At 42.2% G+C, this 15,190-nt stretch overlaps 1 protein-coding gene across 1 annotated transcript in view; it reads right to left on the minus strand.

Moving 5' to 3' along the window:
* Positions 1–5,889, minus strand: part of PDE9A (phosphodiesterase 9A) — a 43,593-nt gene extending 37,704 nt beyond the window's left edge. Inside the window, 6 exon segments of the mRNA XM_075189677.1 lie at positions 953–1,023; positions 1,846–1,900; positions 2,525–2,568; positions 2,683–2,760; positions 2,955–3,025; positions 5,438–5,889. Coding sequence (XP_075045778.1) covers positions 953–1,023; positions 1,846–1,900; positions 2,525–2,568; positions 2,683–2,760; positions 2,955–3,025; positions 5,438–5,506 — 388 coding nt within the window. The 5' untranslated portion in view covers positions 5,507–5,889.
* Between the last annotated feature and the right edge of the window lie 9,301 nt (positions 5,890–15,190).

The following is a 15,190-nucleotide window of genomic DNA, read 5'->3' on the forward strand; positions in this document are numbered from 1 at the left end:
TTGAATATGCAGTACAGTTCTGGGCACCACTCTATAAAAAAGATAATTTAGAACTAGAAAGGGTTCAGAGAAGGGTGACAAAATGGATAAAGGGTATGGAGTCATTAGGTTATGAGGAAAGGTTAGCCAGTTTAGGCATGTTTACTTTAGAAAAGAGGCGTCTAAGGGGAGATATGATTACTATGTACAAATACATTAGGTGTCAATACAGAGAGCTTTCATGGGAACTCTTTACCCCAAGGACTATACACAGGACACGTGGTCACCCCCTAAGGTTAGAGGAGAGGAAGTTTCACAACCAGCAAAGGAAGGGGTTCTTTACAGTAAGGGCAGTCAAGATATGGAATTCATTGCCAGGGAAGGTTGTGATGGCAGATTCAATAGATATGTTTAAGAAAGGGTTAGACAAATTCTTTGCGAAAAGTGTATCCAGGATACGACCGTTAATTAAAATGAAGGATAGTAGTGGATATAGGGTAAAAATAGGACTGTAATATTGGGTCTGGGGGATTTTCACAATTGAAACAGATTGGCAGTTGCTTACTCTGGATCAATTTCAAATATAAGTGCAGGATCGCAGGAGATCCAAAATAGGTGGAACTTGATGGACTGGTGTCTTTTATCAACCTCAACAACTATGTGCAGAACACGTCCTACTTCATAACCAGAAATAGTAACAATCTATCACTATCAATATCTGTCACTGGATAGTTAGAAGAGTGAAACAATTGCAGCTCTCCATAAGGTTTGAAGAGGAGCCTGACAAGTTTTGATAGAAGCAGCAAAGGGGGCGCTGCTTAATAGGGATGGGGGAGTCCTGGACAGAGAGTCATCAGTTTCAAAAGAAAAACAAAATCTATTCCACATCTCGTTGTAAATATCCCTTGTACATGACAATTCTGTAGTGTAGATTATATCACGCCTCCATTCATACCTGTGAATGTTACCTCACCTTCCATCCTGCGCTCCAACACTGTCAGCCGCTCACTGACCTCTCTCTTTAGTTCACTAATCCTGAAAGCTCTGGTGGAAAAGATAAAACAGTCACTGTGTACTTCACACAGACAGACATAGTTCCCGGCTCACCTGTGGCTCTGGGGTCAGCACCGCACTGCAGATGGTACATATGGTATTTAATACTCGTACACGCTGAGACATCAGGTGCAAGGTGCCGTAAGTATGAGATACGCTCAAAATACGGCAGTAAGTCGCGCTCACACATTTCACATTTTAACATGGCACAAATAGCCCAAAATGAGGTTGCAGATGCCCCCCCCCCCCCCTCTTTGATCTTTTCACCCAAACCATTACGGCGGCACGGTGGCACAGTGGTTAGCATTGCTGCCTCACATCGCTGGGGTCAGGTGTTCTATTCCGACCAGGGACCTATCTGCGTGAAGTTTGGAGGGTGCCGTGTTTGGTTGTCTGTGTCCGTGTGAGTGAGAAGATAGATTGTAAGTTTGACCATAATAAATTGTAAAATAAATTGCTATCTATGGTAAACACATGTTCTATGCAGCAGTCGCCATAAGTACAGAATATAGATCAGTAATCAATATAATAAGCTTGTTCTAGTTACAGCAGCTTACATGTGTACGAGACCTTATATTTACACTGTGATAAAGGCTCCGTCTAGATTAAAATTACTCATTTACAACATTATAAACAAGAATCTGAAGGATAGTAGCAGGAAATCCCGGGTCCTCCCCCTAAAACCTCCAAATTACATACTCTACCCTCTCACACCTCCATAACTGCACACGTTAATCATAATGTGCTAGTACTCAGTAAAACGATTCAGTAGGAGCACGATCAGTCTGTCTGTCCAGGATACACTGCACCTACCTGGAAAATTCTTCTGTAACTTGTGACAAGAGAGTCTGGAAAAAATCTTCTTTTTCTGAAAATAATGAAGAGTTTAAACCAAACTCTAGGACTTCACAAGCACTAATCACCCCATATTGTGTCATTTGCACAACCGTTATTTCCTTTGCTGTCAGAATAAGTATATTCTGTCACCTCTACCAGTGAAACTTTATAAATATATCCATTTACATATTTTATTCTCTCACCAACCTGTAACACAATAATCTGGATAAGTCCTGGCTAACCTCCAGGTGTTGTGTGACTACAAGTCACAGCATACCCTGCCAGCTATCAGCTGACTATCCACTGACAAAGCATGCTGGGGTTTGTAGTTCCACAGTACCTGGAGGGCCACAGGTTGGCCAGGCCTGGTCTAGACACATTTGAAGACATCAGTAGGGTGTTATGATGGGGTGATGGGTTCACGTTATGGTTATATGATCACAATCGGGGCCATGTAGTACTTTGGATTAATATATACACAGATGGTGACATGTGTCCTAATTATACATAGAAAACAGAGTATGTAAACAATGGACAGTAGATGAGAGAATTAATCAGTGGATCATGATAGACCTTATTATAGAGGTACGGGTTCCATTGTCTAATAAAATACTAAGAACCTGCTGGTCGTCCCCAAATCCCTGATCATACAGACCTGGTTTCTGAGACACAGCTTGAGAGATGATTCGATACGGAGAACTGAAATAGTCAAATAGTAACAATTAGTTTGAATCAGAAATTAGAACTGTTTAGTTCCATCTGAACCAACAGACAGCTGATACACATTGTATCACTGGGTTGTAGGGTACTCACCTCTTACAGTTAGCAGGAATAGTAGGGTCGGTTGCGATGACGGTTCCTCTTTTATCAACGAGGACAATGAGCGTTTGCCTTTCAGTAGGAAATGATACATATGTCATTCTCTCTATACGTTACTTAAATGTATGTCACTGCACACAGTAGGTTATATAACACAACATATTGTACAAGAAATATAAGTGACCGGGCAGAAACATCAAATGACACAGAATAGATAAATCATTCATTAGAGTGTAATTAGTGAAATGGACAGTTATAGACATTACCAGGGCAGTCCAGCGGTCGTGCTCACAATCTGCTTTATCTCACTTGCGCTGCTCTGTTGGCTGAAAACGATCTGTAAAATCAGATACTACAGTTATTAACACAAATCATAGGGGTATATTTAAGAAAGCACAGTATTGCACTATCATGCACTTACCGTGTAAATTAGGCCAGGATGTGCTCTCCGCAAATTTATTAAAGGTGCATCGCAGCAGATATCATTGATATCTGCTGCTTTGCACTCCTGATCGTTTTTGCGAGCAGTCACCATTCAACAGAATGGTGACTGCTCTGGCCGCAATCTAACAAGTCCCGAAAAAATATTTTTTTCGGGAACTTGTTGTGTTAATGTACCAGCTGAGGCTGGCGTACATCATAGGAATTACTTGTAAAAGCTGTGCTCTTCGGTATGTCCAGCTCTGCTCCGGAGAGCAGAGCTGGACAGCGCATGCGCAGGGAGTGATCTTGTGATCCCTCCCTGTCACAGCCTCAAGTTCTCTGGTCGGCACATGCGCAGTAGCATTTAGAAGAGCAAGTACACTGAAGAGGAGGAGATCGGGAGCCAGCGCGACGGAAGAGGCAGTGGTGAGTGTGGTTTTTTTTATCACAGAAACAGCAGTTTTTCGGAACTGCTGTTTCTGTGTTTCATTTTTAATAAATTTGAGAAATACATCAATCCTTATCCATGCGATAAGGATTGATAAGTATTTCTCGTTTTGTCCGATAAATGATAAATGTGCCCCATAGGGCGGCCTAATCTCTTAATCAAGCCCTGTACCCTAAGACAATCAGCTTGTAGCGCCCCCTCGCCAGGCTAATAAACGGTAGGTGAAAACAAACTTGTCCTTAAATTAATTTAAAATCCGGCCTCCTTCAGATATCAGAGAGCACAATTCGGCCAATGGGATGTGGAAGCCGACAACACAACCAGGTTCTACTGTCCATAAAACGCTAGAAGGGGGCACAGGACAACAGACACTGTCGTATCAGAAACATACTCTGATGAATCCAGGTTTGTTTTGCACGTTGCTGAGAGAACCAGGACAAAACTGTGGGTGTATTCATCCTGCAAGGTGTTCACAATGCAGATTGGAGGTGGTGTAATAATCATCATCTATTTATTTATATAGCGCCACTAATTCCGCAGCGCTGTACAGAGAACTCATTCACAGCATGGTGCTTAGTGGTTAGCACTTCTGCCGTACAGCACTGGGGTCATGAGTTCAATTCCGACCATGGCCTTCGCTGTGAGGAGTTTGTATGTCCTCCCCATGTTTGCGTGGGTTTCCTCCGGGTGCTCCGGTTTCCTCCCACACTCCAAAAACATACTAGTAGGTTAATTGGCTGCAAACAAATAGACCCTAGTCTGTCTGTCTGTGTGTCTGTCTGTTAGGGAATTTGGGGCTTACAGTCTAATGGGGCAGGGACTGATGTGAGCGAGTTCTCTGTACAGCGCTGCGGAATTAGTGGCGCTATATAAATAAATGGTAATAATAAAATAAGTCCCTGCCCCATTGGAGCTCACAATCTAAATTCCCTAACACACACAGACACACACACACACACACACACAGACCGAGAGCAATTTATTAGCAGCCAATTAACCTACTAGTATGTTTTTGGAGAGTGGGAGAAAACTAGAGCACCAGGAGGAAACCCACGCAAACACGGGGAAAACATACAAACTCCACACAGATAAGGCCATGGTCGGGAATTGAACTCATGAACCCAGAGCTGTGAGGCAGAAGTGCTAACCACTGAGCCACTATGGTCTATGATCTATAACACTTTGGGTCCTTTAATGCAAGTAGAGAAACATCTGAATGTAACTGGTCTAAATATCAATGGGATGTTCAACAAAATAATGCTCCATACCATAAGAAAAGGAAACTTCTGCATTGGCTCTAAGGACATATAGTTCAGCTTAATGACAATTCCGCTCCAGTTACCAGATCTCAATCCCATCAAACATCTGTGGGATGAGGTGGATCAAGTTATTTCGAGAGATCCATCACCAGCTAAGATGTAACAAGCATAGAACACGTTTCAGAGAACGTTCCACAACATGTCACACAGAGAACGTTCCACAACATGTCACACAGAGTACGGGCTCTGAGGGCGGATTTTGGAACAAGCAAAATGGGTGAATGTAATAAACTGGTCCTGTGATGTATTTTTAACATCTATTAGTGTGAAAAACAATATTTATTAAATCTATAAAAGTTTTTTTTAAAACAATGGGGTAAAAAAATTACCACTGCATTTTATACAAATATTTTATCGGTTTATAAAACAATTATTGTTTTTTGTGAGTCGTATTTTCTGTTTACACAAAATATCAAATCTGTCCGGGGTTGTAAAAGAAGTTGCTAAATAATTTAAAATTAAAAAGTTCTCCCTTTTAAATTTGGGGTATTTTTTTTAATTTATTTTTTAAAATTCCACTTTTAGAGAACACCCTTCAGTCATAAAGTTCTGTCCTTACCTTCTGGACCTTCCCATCCACCTCCAGGAATATGGTCTTCTGCTTGTGGCTGGAAGCTGCAGATCCCATCTCTTCTCGGAAGGACGACGGATTTAAAACTCTATAAATATTCTGTGAGACGATCAATTGCGGAAATCGAGAACCGTGGAATCTCCAGGTGGATCCTGGGTTTGTCCTCAGTGGATTTCAAACTTATGATCAGTGATCTGTAGGTGCCCTCGCTGGTCACCCAGGCTCTGGTGGTTGTTTCTACTGGTAATTAATATAAAGCAGAATTTCACGTGCACAGCTCCGTCCTCTTGTCAAGGCTTTGATCTTTTATTATCAGAAGCTAAACATAACAGAGAAAAAGGTGTCATTATTTGCAGCCTAGCAGCATAATACATGTGGTTGTCATGGGAGAGAGGATGTAATAAGCCCTTTAAATGCAGACACCTGGAACATTGTGATTACACAGCTTTGCACACTAGACTGATGTTTGTGAGACCACTTGGTGTGTTAGTAGATGGACGGGATGTGTCCAATCTCCTAACATGACATGGACTTATTATACTGTAATGTTTAATTACCAGTCCTTGCACATCACACCTTCCAACCTCATGCTAAACTGCATGTAGATTTCTTTACTGTCAAACCAAAATAAATATTAAAATCTATTTATGCCAGCACGTTAAACGACCAAAGGTCCACAAAGAAGAGTCTTGCTACGGTCATCGTTTTTACCACTTCCAAAGAGGAAGCTAAAGAACTGTTAGAAATAAACAATATATTTTGTGACGCGCTGACACCCTTGCAGCTGATACAAAGTCACATAACAGACTGAAGTGTACAGCATCAGACACCACACAGAGATAAAACAGGACGTAATATACAGTGTCAATAAAAAGATTGATGAACGAGACCGATGACTATAGGAGCCAATGTTAGAGGTTTAACCATATAAATCTACATAGCAAAGGCACAATCTGGAAGGAAAAAAAGACAGAGGGATTTGAATCCATAGGAGATAAGATTGTTAGTTGTACGATCTACACAACATACACAACACTGCACTGAAAACCACTACTCATCATCATCATCATCATTTATTTCTATAGCGCCAGCAAATTCCGTATCGCTTTACAATTGGGAACAAACACTGATAAGACAATACTGGGTAATATATACAGACAGAGAGGTAAGAGAACTCTGCTCGCAAGCTTACAATCTATAGGACAATGGGAGTTAGAAACACAAGGGCACGTGCTACATTATATTGCACAATGGACCAGCTAGAATACAAAGGTAAAAGTACTGAGTGGGCTGTGTGTGTTGCAATGTTGGTCAGAGGGTTGTTGTCTTACGTTAGCAGTGTAGAGGATGGTAATAGGGTAATCTAGGGAAATTAAGATGGTGGCTGAGGAATATTATAAACTTGTCTGAAGAGGTGGGTTTTCAGCGAACGCTTGAAGGTTTGAAGACTAGAGGAAAGTCTTATTGTGCGTGGGAGGAAATCAGCTAATGCCATGCAGCCTTATCCAAGCATCTAATAATTATTATTTGAAAGAACCTTCACTTACTATATACAATTTATTTTATACACATTGATGCCTCTTCCAGGCCACTTCCCAAATCTCTTACTATTCAGATTAGACTCTGTATGTACCTAGCAATCTAACATGATGAAATAATATAGACATATTCATTGTGCTTGGCCACATGGAAGTGCTGCCTAAATTAATCTCTTTCCCCAAATAACGTCATTCCCTGGAGTGCTGCACCAAGTGAGGGGAGCGGCCTGGATATACACCAGTAGAATGGTCCTCAGCGATGCCAGATCTATAAAACCCTCAACAAGACAGTCACTGATCGTGTGACAGGATAGTAAAGCGATCTATACAAAATATAATCCCGTTACTTACCCCGATCACTGAACGTTCAGGTCTGCGAGCTATTTGTCCAAGCAGATGAGACCACCTATGTTTCGAAGTTTCTTTAATTCCACAAATCTGGTTTCATATGGTCTGGTAAATGCCCCCAGGCTCACCTTATGGTCCTCCAGAGGTCTTTGCGGGGAGGAAGGCTGGGTATCCCTGGTTTTCGTCACTACTATCTCTATGCCCAACTTGCTCAATGTGTTCTATGGTGCGGTTCAGAGTCTGGATACATATTGAGGCTGAAGATCTAGGACTACTTTTACGTCTACTCTCCTCTGACTCCCATGGGGTTGTCGCCCAAAACGCACATTACTCCATTCAGTCATCTCTCACACTCTGACGGTTTGGGACTCTGCTTCTCACAGGTACAGCCTCTCTCCTCATCCTTCCCCTGTGATACCGTTGTTTACTGCCCGGAATCTCCTCCAGGTGTTGCCCCCAGTGTGTTTCAGCCGTCGCTCTCGCAGGGAGTCAGATACTTCAACTACCATACTGGCACTGCAGTGTTTCCTCAGTTCTCCGATATTCAATCCCACCTACACATCCCCTCAAAATATTTCTACCGACACTTACAGCTCTGATGCTTCCGTAACTCAACAAAACTTCTCCTCTCCTCCTGACCTCTTACTACTTTTGAAGCTCTCTGTCTACGTCACTCCTCTACGTAAGGTCTCATTTCTATGCAATATTATGAAATCTCTCCGTCTGCTTCAGGCCTCCGCAATCCCCACTAATTGCTCTGGAAATGAGACCTTGGTGAATTCTCTACTAGATGAAGAATGGACAGAGATCCATGAGAACACTGACTCCAGTTTTATCTGCGTTAAAATAAAACGTCTACAAAGTATTGTTTTGCTGGTACTATGTGCCTTCCCGACTGATAAAGATACCGTTGCTGGCGGGGGTGCTCCCACGAGGATACTTTCCTCCATATATGGTGGACATGTCCTAAGCTGGCACACTTTTAGGTCAATGTGCCTGTGGAGCCCAAAAATGTTCTTCTACCCCTGGGGGCCCCCTCGGCAACTCATCATCAGAACAAGTTCGCTAGACATATTCTGTCGTCAGCCAACTGCCAAATTGCAGCAGATTGGCGCCATTAGCCCCCCCATCCCTCCAGACTATAATAAACAGAGTCTGACAGGTACAACGCATGGAGTACATGACCAGCATTCTTAATTATTCTTCCAAATCCTTCACCAAGGTATGGGACCTGTGGCTCTCTTTCCTCCAAACTCACTCACCCTTTTCTTCATCTCGCTGAGTTCTCTGTCCTTCCTCTCTTTGCTTTTCCCTTTCCACTTCTTCCTTCTCTCCCCCTCTCTTCTCTTCATCTCTTTCCTCCCTCTGTGACTTCTTAAAATCTTGGTCATTTAACGCAACTAATTTTTGTTACCTCAACATTGAGAGTTATGTGGATACGTTGGTCGTAGCTATTGTTAACTCCTCATTACCGTATATGAATACTCTTAAAATATTATTTATATAAGATCATGGGAAAATACAACCAGCATTATCAAAGAAAGATACTTGCAATCTTATACCTAGTATATGATGCATCCGGAGTCCAGATTCAGCAACCATCCTCCTCCTCATCATCATCGTCATCATCTTCAAAGTGAGCACTCAGCTTATGTAGATGCAAAGATTACATCTCATTGATAATGTATTTCATGATCTGTGTACCCAATTTCTGTTACAACAGGTGTCTTTCTGTTTGAAACGCCCATGAATGATCCACATCAAAGGCCTGAATTAGTTTCTATGTTCTGGTTGATAACTTCTCTCACGGTGTAGACAAAAGTTTCCTTGTACCTCTCTAACCAACATACATCATAATAAGGAATATTAAATATATAAAGTCCATACTTTCCATGTATAATTCCATACAGGTGATCTGACGATCCATTGAAGGCTCACTAACCCTATTATACCTTTGTATTCGTTTAATCGAAATAATAACAGAACTCTATGCTTATTATAGGTCTCTACTTCCTGCGAACGTGAGACTGATGTTTGCACAGCTCCATATTCAGTAGAGGGCAATTCTTATTGTCTCTGTCTCATAAACCGCTCACAGTACAATAGTTTGGAGGTGTGGCTTAGTGGCAGGCGGAAGGGTGTGACATCACTGAGGGGGGAGGGGCATGACCACTGTCCAGAGTACTGAAGACAGGGCAGAGAATAGAGGGAGAATATAAAACGATGGGCGACCTTAATAGTTACCACTTTTCATATTTTATTTTTTATTGCTGTACGAACAACACCTCAACGTTCCCTTTTTAGAAGGTTTAGTAAATCTACCCCAGAAGGGTGTGAACACAAAATCAGCCTCACATCCGGCATTCCTCCCGCTCCCCCGATAGGGTCACCCATCTCAGGCCGAGGAAGGCGGGACTGGAATATAACACGCTATTAGCAGACCGCACATGTATGTGGCACCCTCATACCACAGACTATATAACAGGGCTAGTGGTATTATTATTATATACTGCATTTATATATCAATATAACCATTACTCTAACCACAAGTAACTAAATATCTGCACACAGCCCGTTCTGGTACAAATCTTCCAGTGTTGTCAGATATTCACAATCCTAGGAATAAAACTATTCCTTTCTGAAAAAAAAATCTAATTTACAAGTCTCGTTAGCGACTCTTCCAGCATCAATTAGGACAATTAAACATGCTGCAACTAGACCCGTATCCCATGGCACAACCGTCCCAGGTGTACAGAAAGGTCAATTACATCTAATGAGTAACTTCCAGGACCATAAAACCAGCAGCCGCAGTAATTAATTCCACATGTCATACAGAGAGCTCACAAACAAGCACTTTATATTCAGAAGAAGGACAATGGGCTTCTATAAGGGACCTTTATATAAAAGATGAACTAATAATGGTCACAATTTATGTGCAAAAAACTGTTTAGAGCGTATGTGCTCAGAAGCTTTTTTGGGAAAAATTTAACGTGGAGATTTTGCTGTAAGTAAAACTATAGATTGTAGGGCAGGACGGCGGCTCAGTGGTTAGCACTTCTGCCTCACAGCACTGGGGTCATGAGTTCTATTCCCGACCATGGCCTTATCTGTGTGGAGTTTGTATGTTCTCCCCGTGTTTGCTTGGGTTTCCTCCGGGTGCTCCGGTTTCCTCCCACACTCCAAAAACATACTGGTAGGTTAATTGGCTGCTAACAAAATTTACCATAGTCTGTCTCTGTGTGTGTGTGTGTTAAGGAATTTAGACTGTAAGCTCCAATGGGGCAGGGACTGATGTGAGTGAGTTCTCTGTACAGCGCTGCGGAATAAGTGGCGCTATATAAATAAATGGTGATGATGGTGATAGATTTCCATCACCCTACCACGGCATAAAACTACTTTTCAGCCTCTCTACCATCTGTTTAGAAAGTTAGACAAACATCTTATCTTCGGTTACAAATTTAGAAGTAGCTGTATGGTAAATGGAACTAAATGAGCGAATTTAAAAATTAATTTTAGATGATGTTTAAACACTTTAAATGAAATATTTTTAATTCAGATTTTAATAATTACAAACAAGGAAATGAAAAACACAACAGTTTGAATGAATAATGCATTCCACAGAAATACGGAAAAGATAAACATATCAACAACTTGATTTGACACAATTTGCAGCAACATACAGACAATACATCTGCAAGACAATCCAAACTACTAACTGGTTAATATGTAATGTGTTTGTGTCACCAAATTCTTTCTATATATAATAGGTAATTATATTAAATACAAGCAAGAGGAGAAATATGCAGTGGGAATCAGCTAACAATGTTTGGAATACTGAAATGGGTTACGTGGGAGAAACCCACATTACAAATGAGGAGAGTAAATGATGTTCAAATAGGGTCTAAGTGCGCGGCCAGAGATCGCGGCGCATACCCTGACCTAGCCCGTCTCGCACACGCTTTGTAATATTTTGGCATGGTGTCTCTGGATTGATAAGTGAATCTCATCACCCACCACTACATTACCCAGAACCACCCAGGCACCAAAGTCAGGGCCGTCCCCCGCCATACACACTCTGGCAATTGTGACCTCAGCTAGACAAAAAAGATTTAGAACATATCTGGACGCTGATCTTCCCAGGAGCAGGTTATCTCCCAAACCAAATATGGACGTCTTGGGGTACAGTAATGGGATATCGATACCAGTATCCTGTATACACTCCACCACCTGCGACCAGAAGTCTCCTACCACAGGACGGCAAAAAGTGGCAGAGGAACCTCCATATTTTGGACAGTTAGAGTCGGAACGGTCACCCATCTGGAGCAGCATGTGGGGAGAGTAATACACTCTGTGCAGAATATATAGCTGGACCTGCCTATATCTGGCACAAGAGGTGGCCTCATTGGCGCGGTCAAGCACACATTACCAGCCCTCATCCGTCAGTGTTCCCAGGTCTAGTTCCCAACTCTGTCTCAGCCTAGACAAATCATCGGGAGTGAGTATAGAGAGTACATTGGCATATAACAGTGAGATGGTTTTTGTAGAACCCACTCGTTTAAAAGGAGTATTTGGAGAAATCAGGCCCAAAAGAGATGTGGGTGCTTCCAAATTTTGCCGCCAAGGTGTGACGGAGCTGTAAGTACGTATAGAGTAAGTTATTTGGTAAGTGGAAATCTACCTGTAACTGTGCAGAATATTTGAAGGTATCACTGGAAAATAATTGCCCAAGAGAGGCGATATCTACCACCCGCCACCTGGAAAATTGTTATAATCTGTAAAGCTCCGGGAGTGTACTGTTAACCCATACTGGAGTATCCACATCAAGCCCTGAGGGTTGTAGCGCCCCCCTTACAATGTTACAGATCATTAAAGCCTGTTTGAGCAACGGAGGGATCTCTCTAGTGACTCTAGTGCCCAGCAAAGCCTGTATGGGGGGGGGGGGGGGGTGTCTATCAAACCCTGTACATCCCCTCAGGAAACTAGCGAGGTCAGCTGTCAGGGAGTCCCCAATCCACTTCTGGAGCCAGTTGTGCAGCAACATAGTAAGGGAGGGCCAGGCTGCCCAACTCTTGTGGACGAGAGAGAGGTCAACCAGATACGTGCTGGCTTCTCCCCCCGGACCAGAGAGGACATGTATTTGTTGATTTGTGAAAAGATCCACCTCGAAAGATAAACCGAGAGGAGCCGAAGCCCCGTTTCTTCCTCCCTAGGCGACTCCATCATCTATCTTAAGACACATGTCAAACAATCCTCCACCCATATAGTAGCTGGATATACAGTGTAATTGAGAATAGTGAGAAACAGCAAATTTCAAAGAGTTGCATTGGAAACAATCACAGTAGAAAAACTTACACTTGAAAAGATTGAGTGCACGAGGCTATGTGTTCTTACAATATTGTTATTATTATTAGGTAGGCATATTAATGGAACTACGTCAAACATCCTAGCACCTATCCCAACCCCCCACCCCGCATACCTAAACAAAAAACACTTGGTCCCTTAAACATCCCTTATCTAAACTAAGAAAAACTCCAAAAAACAAAATAACAATATTCCTACTAGAACGTTAGAGAGCGACCTAGTACTAGCTTGGACACAGGACTCTCCCTTAGTGAAGCCTCTACACACTGCACAAATACAGAGAATAGAATAAAATAAAACCTCTTCCACTCAAGTTGGAATAGAAGGTAAAACAAAAAGTATTAGCCAATTTTTTTTTTTTTTTAAAACCAGGAAAAGGTTTTATCTAGCCCAAGGTCCAGCCCAGGGCCTGAGGTCCAGCTAGTCTTCGGCCTCCTTAGGCGTAGAGAAGTGGGAGCCCCCGTCTGCCGCCACTCGGAGCCCTGCTGGTTAGAGCATTGCGTAAGGCAGTTGAAAATCCGGAGCCGCCTTTTAACTTGGGTAAATTGGGGTCTGCTCTTCTGAACCTCAATGGCGAAATCTGGGAAGACTGATACTACTTGGTTTTCGTATTTGAAGGGACCTAGTGTTCTGGTCAGACGAGGTATGGTGTCTGTCTCTGTAATGAAGCATCTAGGCTATGAAAGTCTGTGCCCCCGGCCGGGGCGAAAGGCGATAGGCCTGCTCCACTGCAAACTGATGTGAAGGCCTCCCTGCCAAACTCACGGACAAGCTAAGTCCCAAGAAATGTTTCAGGGGCCGATCCCTCCGTGCGCTCAGGCAGGCCTACAAGGCGGATATTATTCCTACGGAGCCGACCCTCCATATCAGACGTTTTCGGTTTACACATGTTGACCTGAGTGGCTAAGTCTGTAACTTCTCTCCTCATAGGGGTTGCAACATCTTCCAATGAGGATATACGATGCTCTGCTTCTCCAACTCATTCCCTAATTTTTTCTAGATCTCGCAGAAAAAGTGAGAGATCAGATTACACCTCGCCTATACGATCCACGACCCGCTTTTCAGACAAAGTTATGGCAAGAAGAACTTGTTGGATGGAATTCGGGTCCTCTGTTGGCAGCGAAGGGCCGTCAGCTGCAGGAGCTTCGATGACTCTGCGGATTGAGCACATTTCTCCAGTTTTGCAGCTGTAGTTAGGTAGGTGTAGAGAAAAAGGATATTATCACGGATACTTTAGGGAGAGTAAACGCTGAGCGTCCTACTCTATGCCCAGTCAAACCACGCCCTCATTTTTAACACTATTTAATAAAATACAAAAAGACAAGTGATAAAACCTAATATGTGTTTGTATTTTACTAAATAGTGTTAAAAAGAATCTAAAATTAGGGCTCCCCCGTGTCACAGTCACATGGGACGCAGAGAGTGAACCTGTCACTGTGGACACGGCGATACAGACACACATTACAGATTACAGTGACAATACAGCTGTTACCAGGGCGACAGAATTTGAGCGGATATTTGATATATCAGAAATGCCAGTCACCAATGGCTGCTTTACGATTGGCTGATAATGCTGCTGCCTTACAGTAGCCACACCCACTTCCTCCACCATCAACTACAATTGTTATTCCGCTACCTTATGTATCCTGTGTCCCCCGCAACTCTTGGACTGTAAGCTCATGTGTCCAGGTCATCTCTATACAGTCTGTTTCATGTAATGTATGTAATATGTTTACATCATGATCCCCTTGATGTACAGTATCACTGAGTGATATGTCCGGTTCTTTATAATGGATAATATTGAAATATTTGGAACAGATTAGATTGACGAGGGACAGACAGAAAATCCTTCCACATTGAATGCTACTTTACCATTTTCATTTAATTGCATTTTCTTTCAAATTAATAATTTACGGCATTTCGTACATGAACCTTTTGCTGTGAGTTACAAACAGTGAGGATTTATTAGAGAAAGATCATTTGTTCTGTGTTTTCTGTAATTACAGAGTACTTGTGCTGGTCTCCTATCTGCACATTCACCAGCAGTTCTATGAGAGACCCAGTTTATTCAATTTACTAACGGTATCATTATTATATTATCGCTATTATATAGCTTCCTTGCTGAATAGCATATAGCACTCATTGTTTTATCTCTCTAGCCTGCATATAATCCCACCACACATCTGCATTGTCAGAGACCTGATATGAGAAGACATAAGAAGAGATGTTAGTGACCCATGGATACTTCTAGGTATTTGTTGTTCGCTTTTAGGATATTTTGTATTTTTTTTCAGTTGAGGAGAGTTCTATTATGGAGACATTATTGTATATAGATCAATCTATAAGGATCGTAGTATTCATATCCCTGGCACAGGAGTGTTTTAGTAACTGCAAAACATATATATATATATATTTTATGTGTGTACACACAGACGCACTTTATGTACAGATTACTACCAAGCTCCTATCATTCAATAACACTAGGCACAATGTA

This window comes from Mixophyes fleayi, chromosome 11 (assembly GCF_038048845.1).
Source record: "Mixophyes fleayi isolate aMixFle1 chromosome 11, aMixFle1.hap1, whole genome shotgun sequence".
Lineage (NCBI taxonomy): Eukaryota > Metazoa > Chordata > Amphibia > Anura > Limnodynastidae > Mixophyes > Mixophyes fleayi.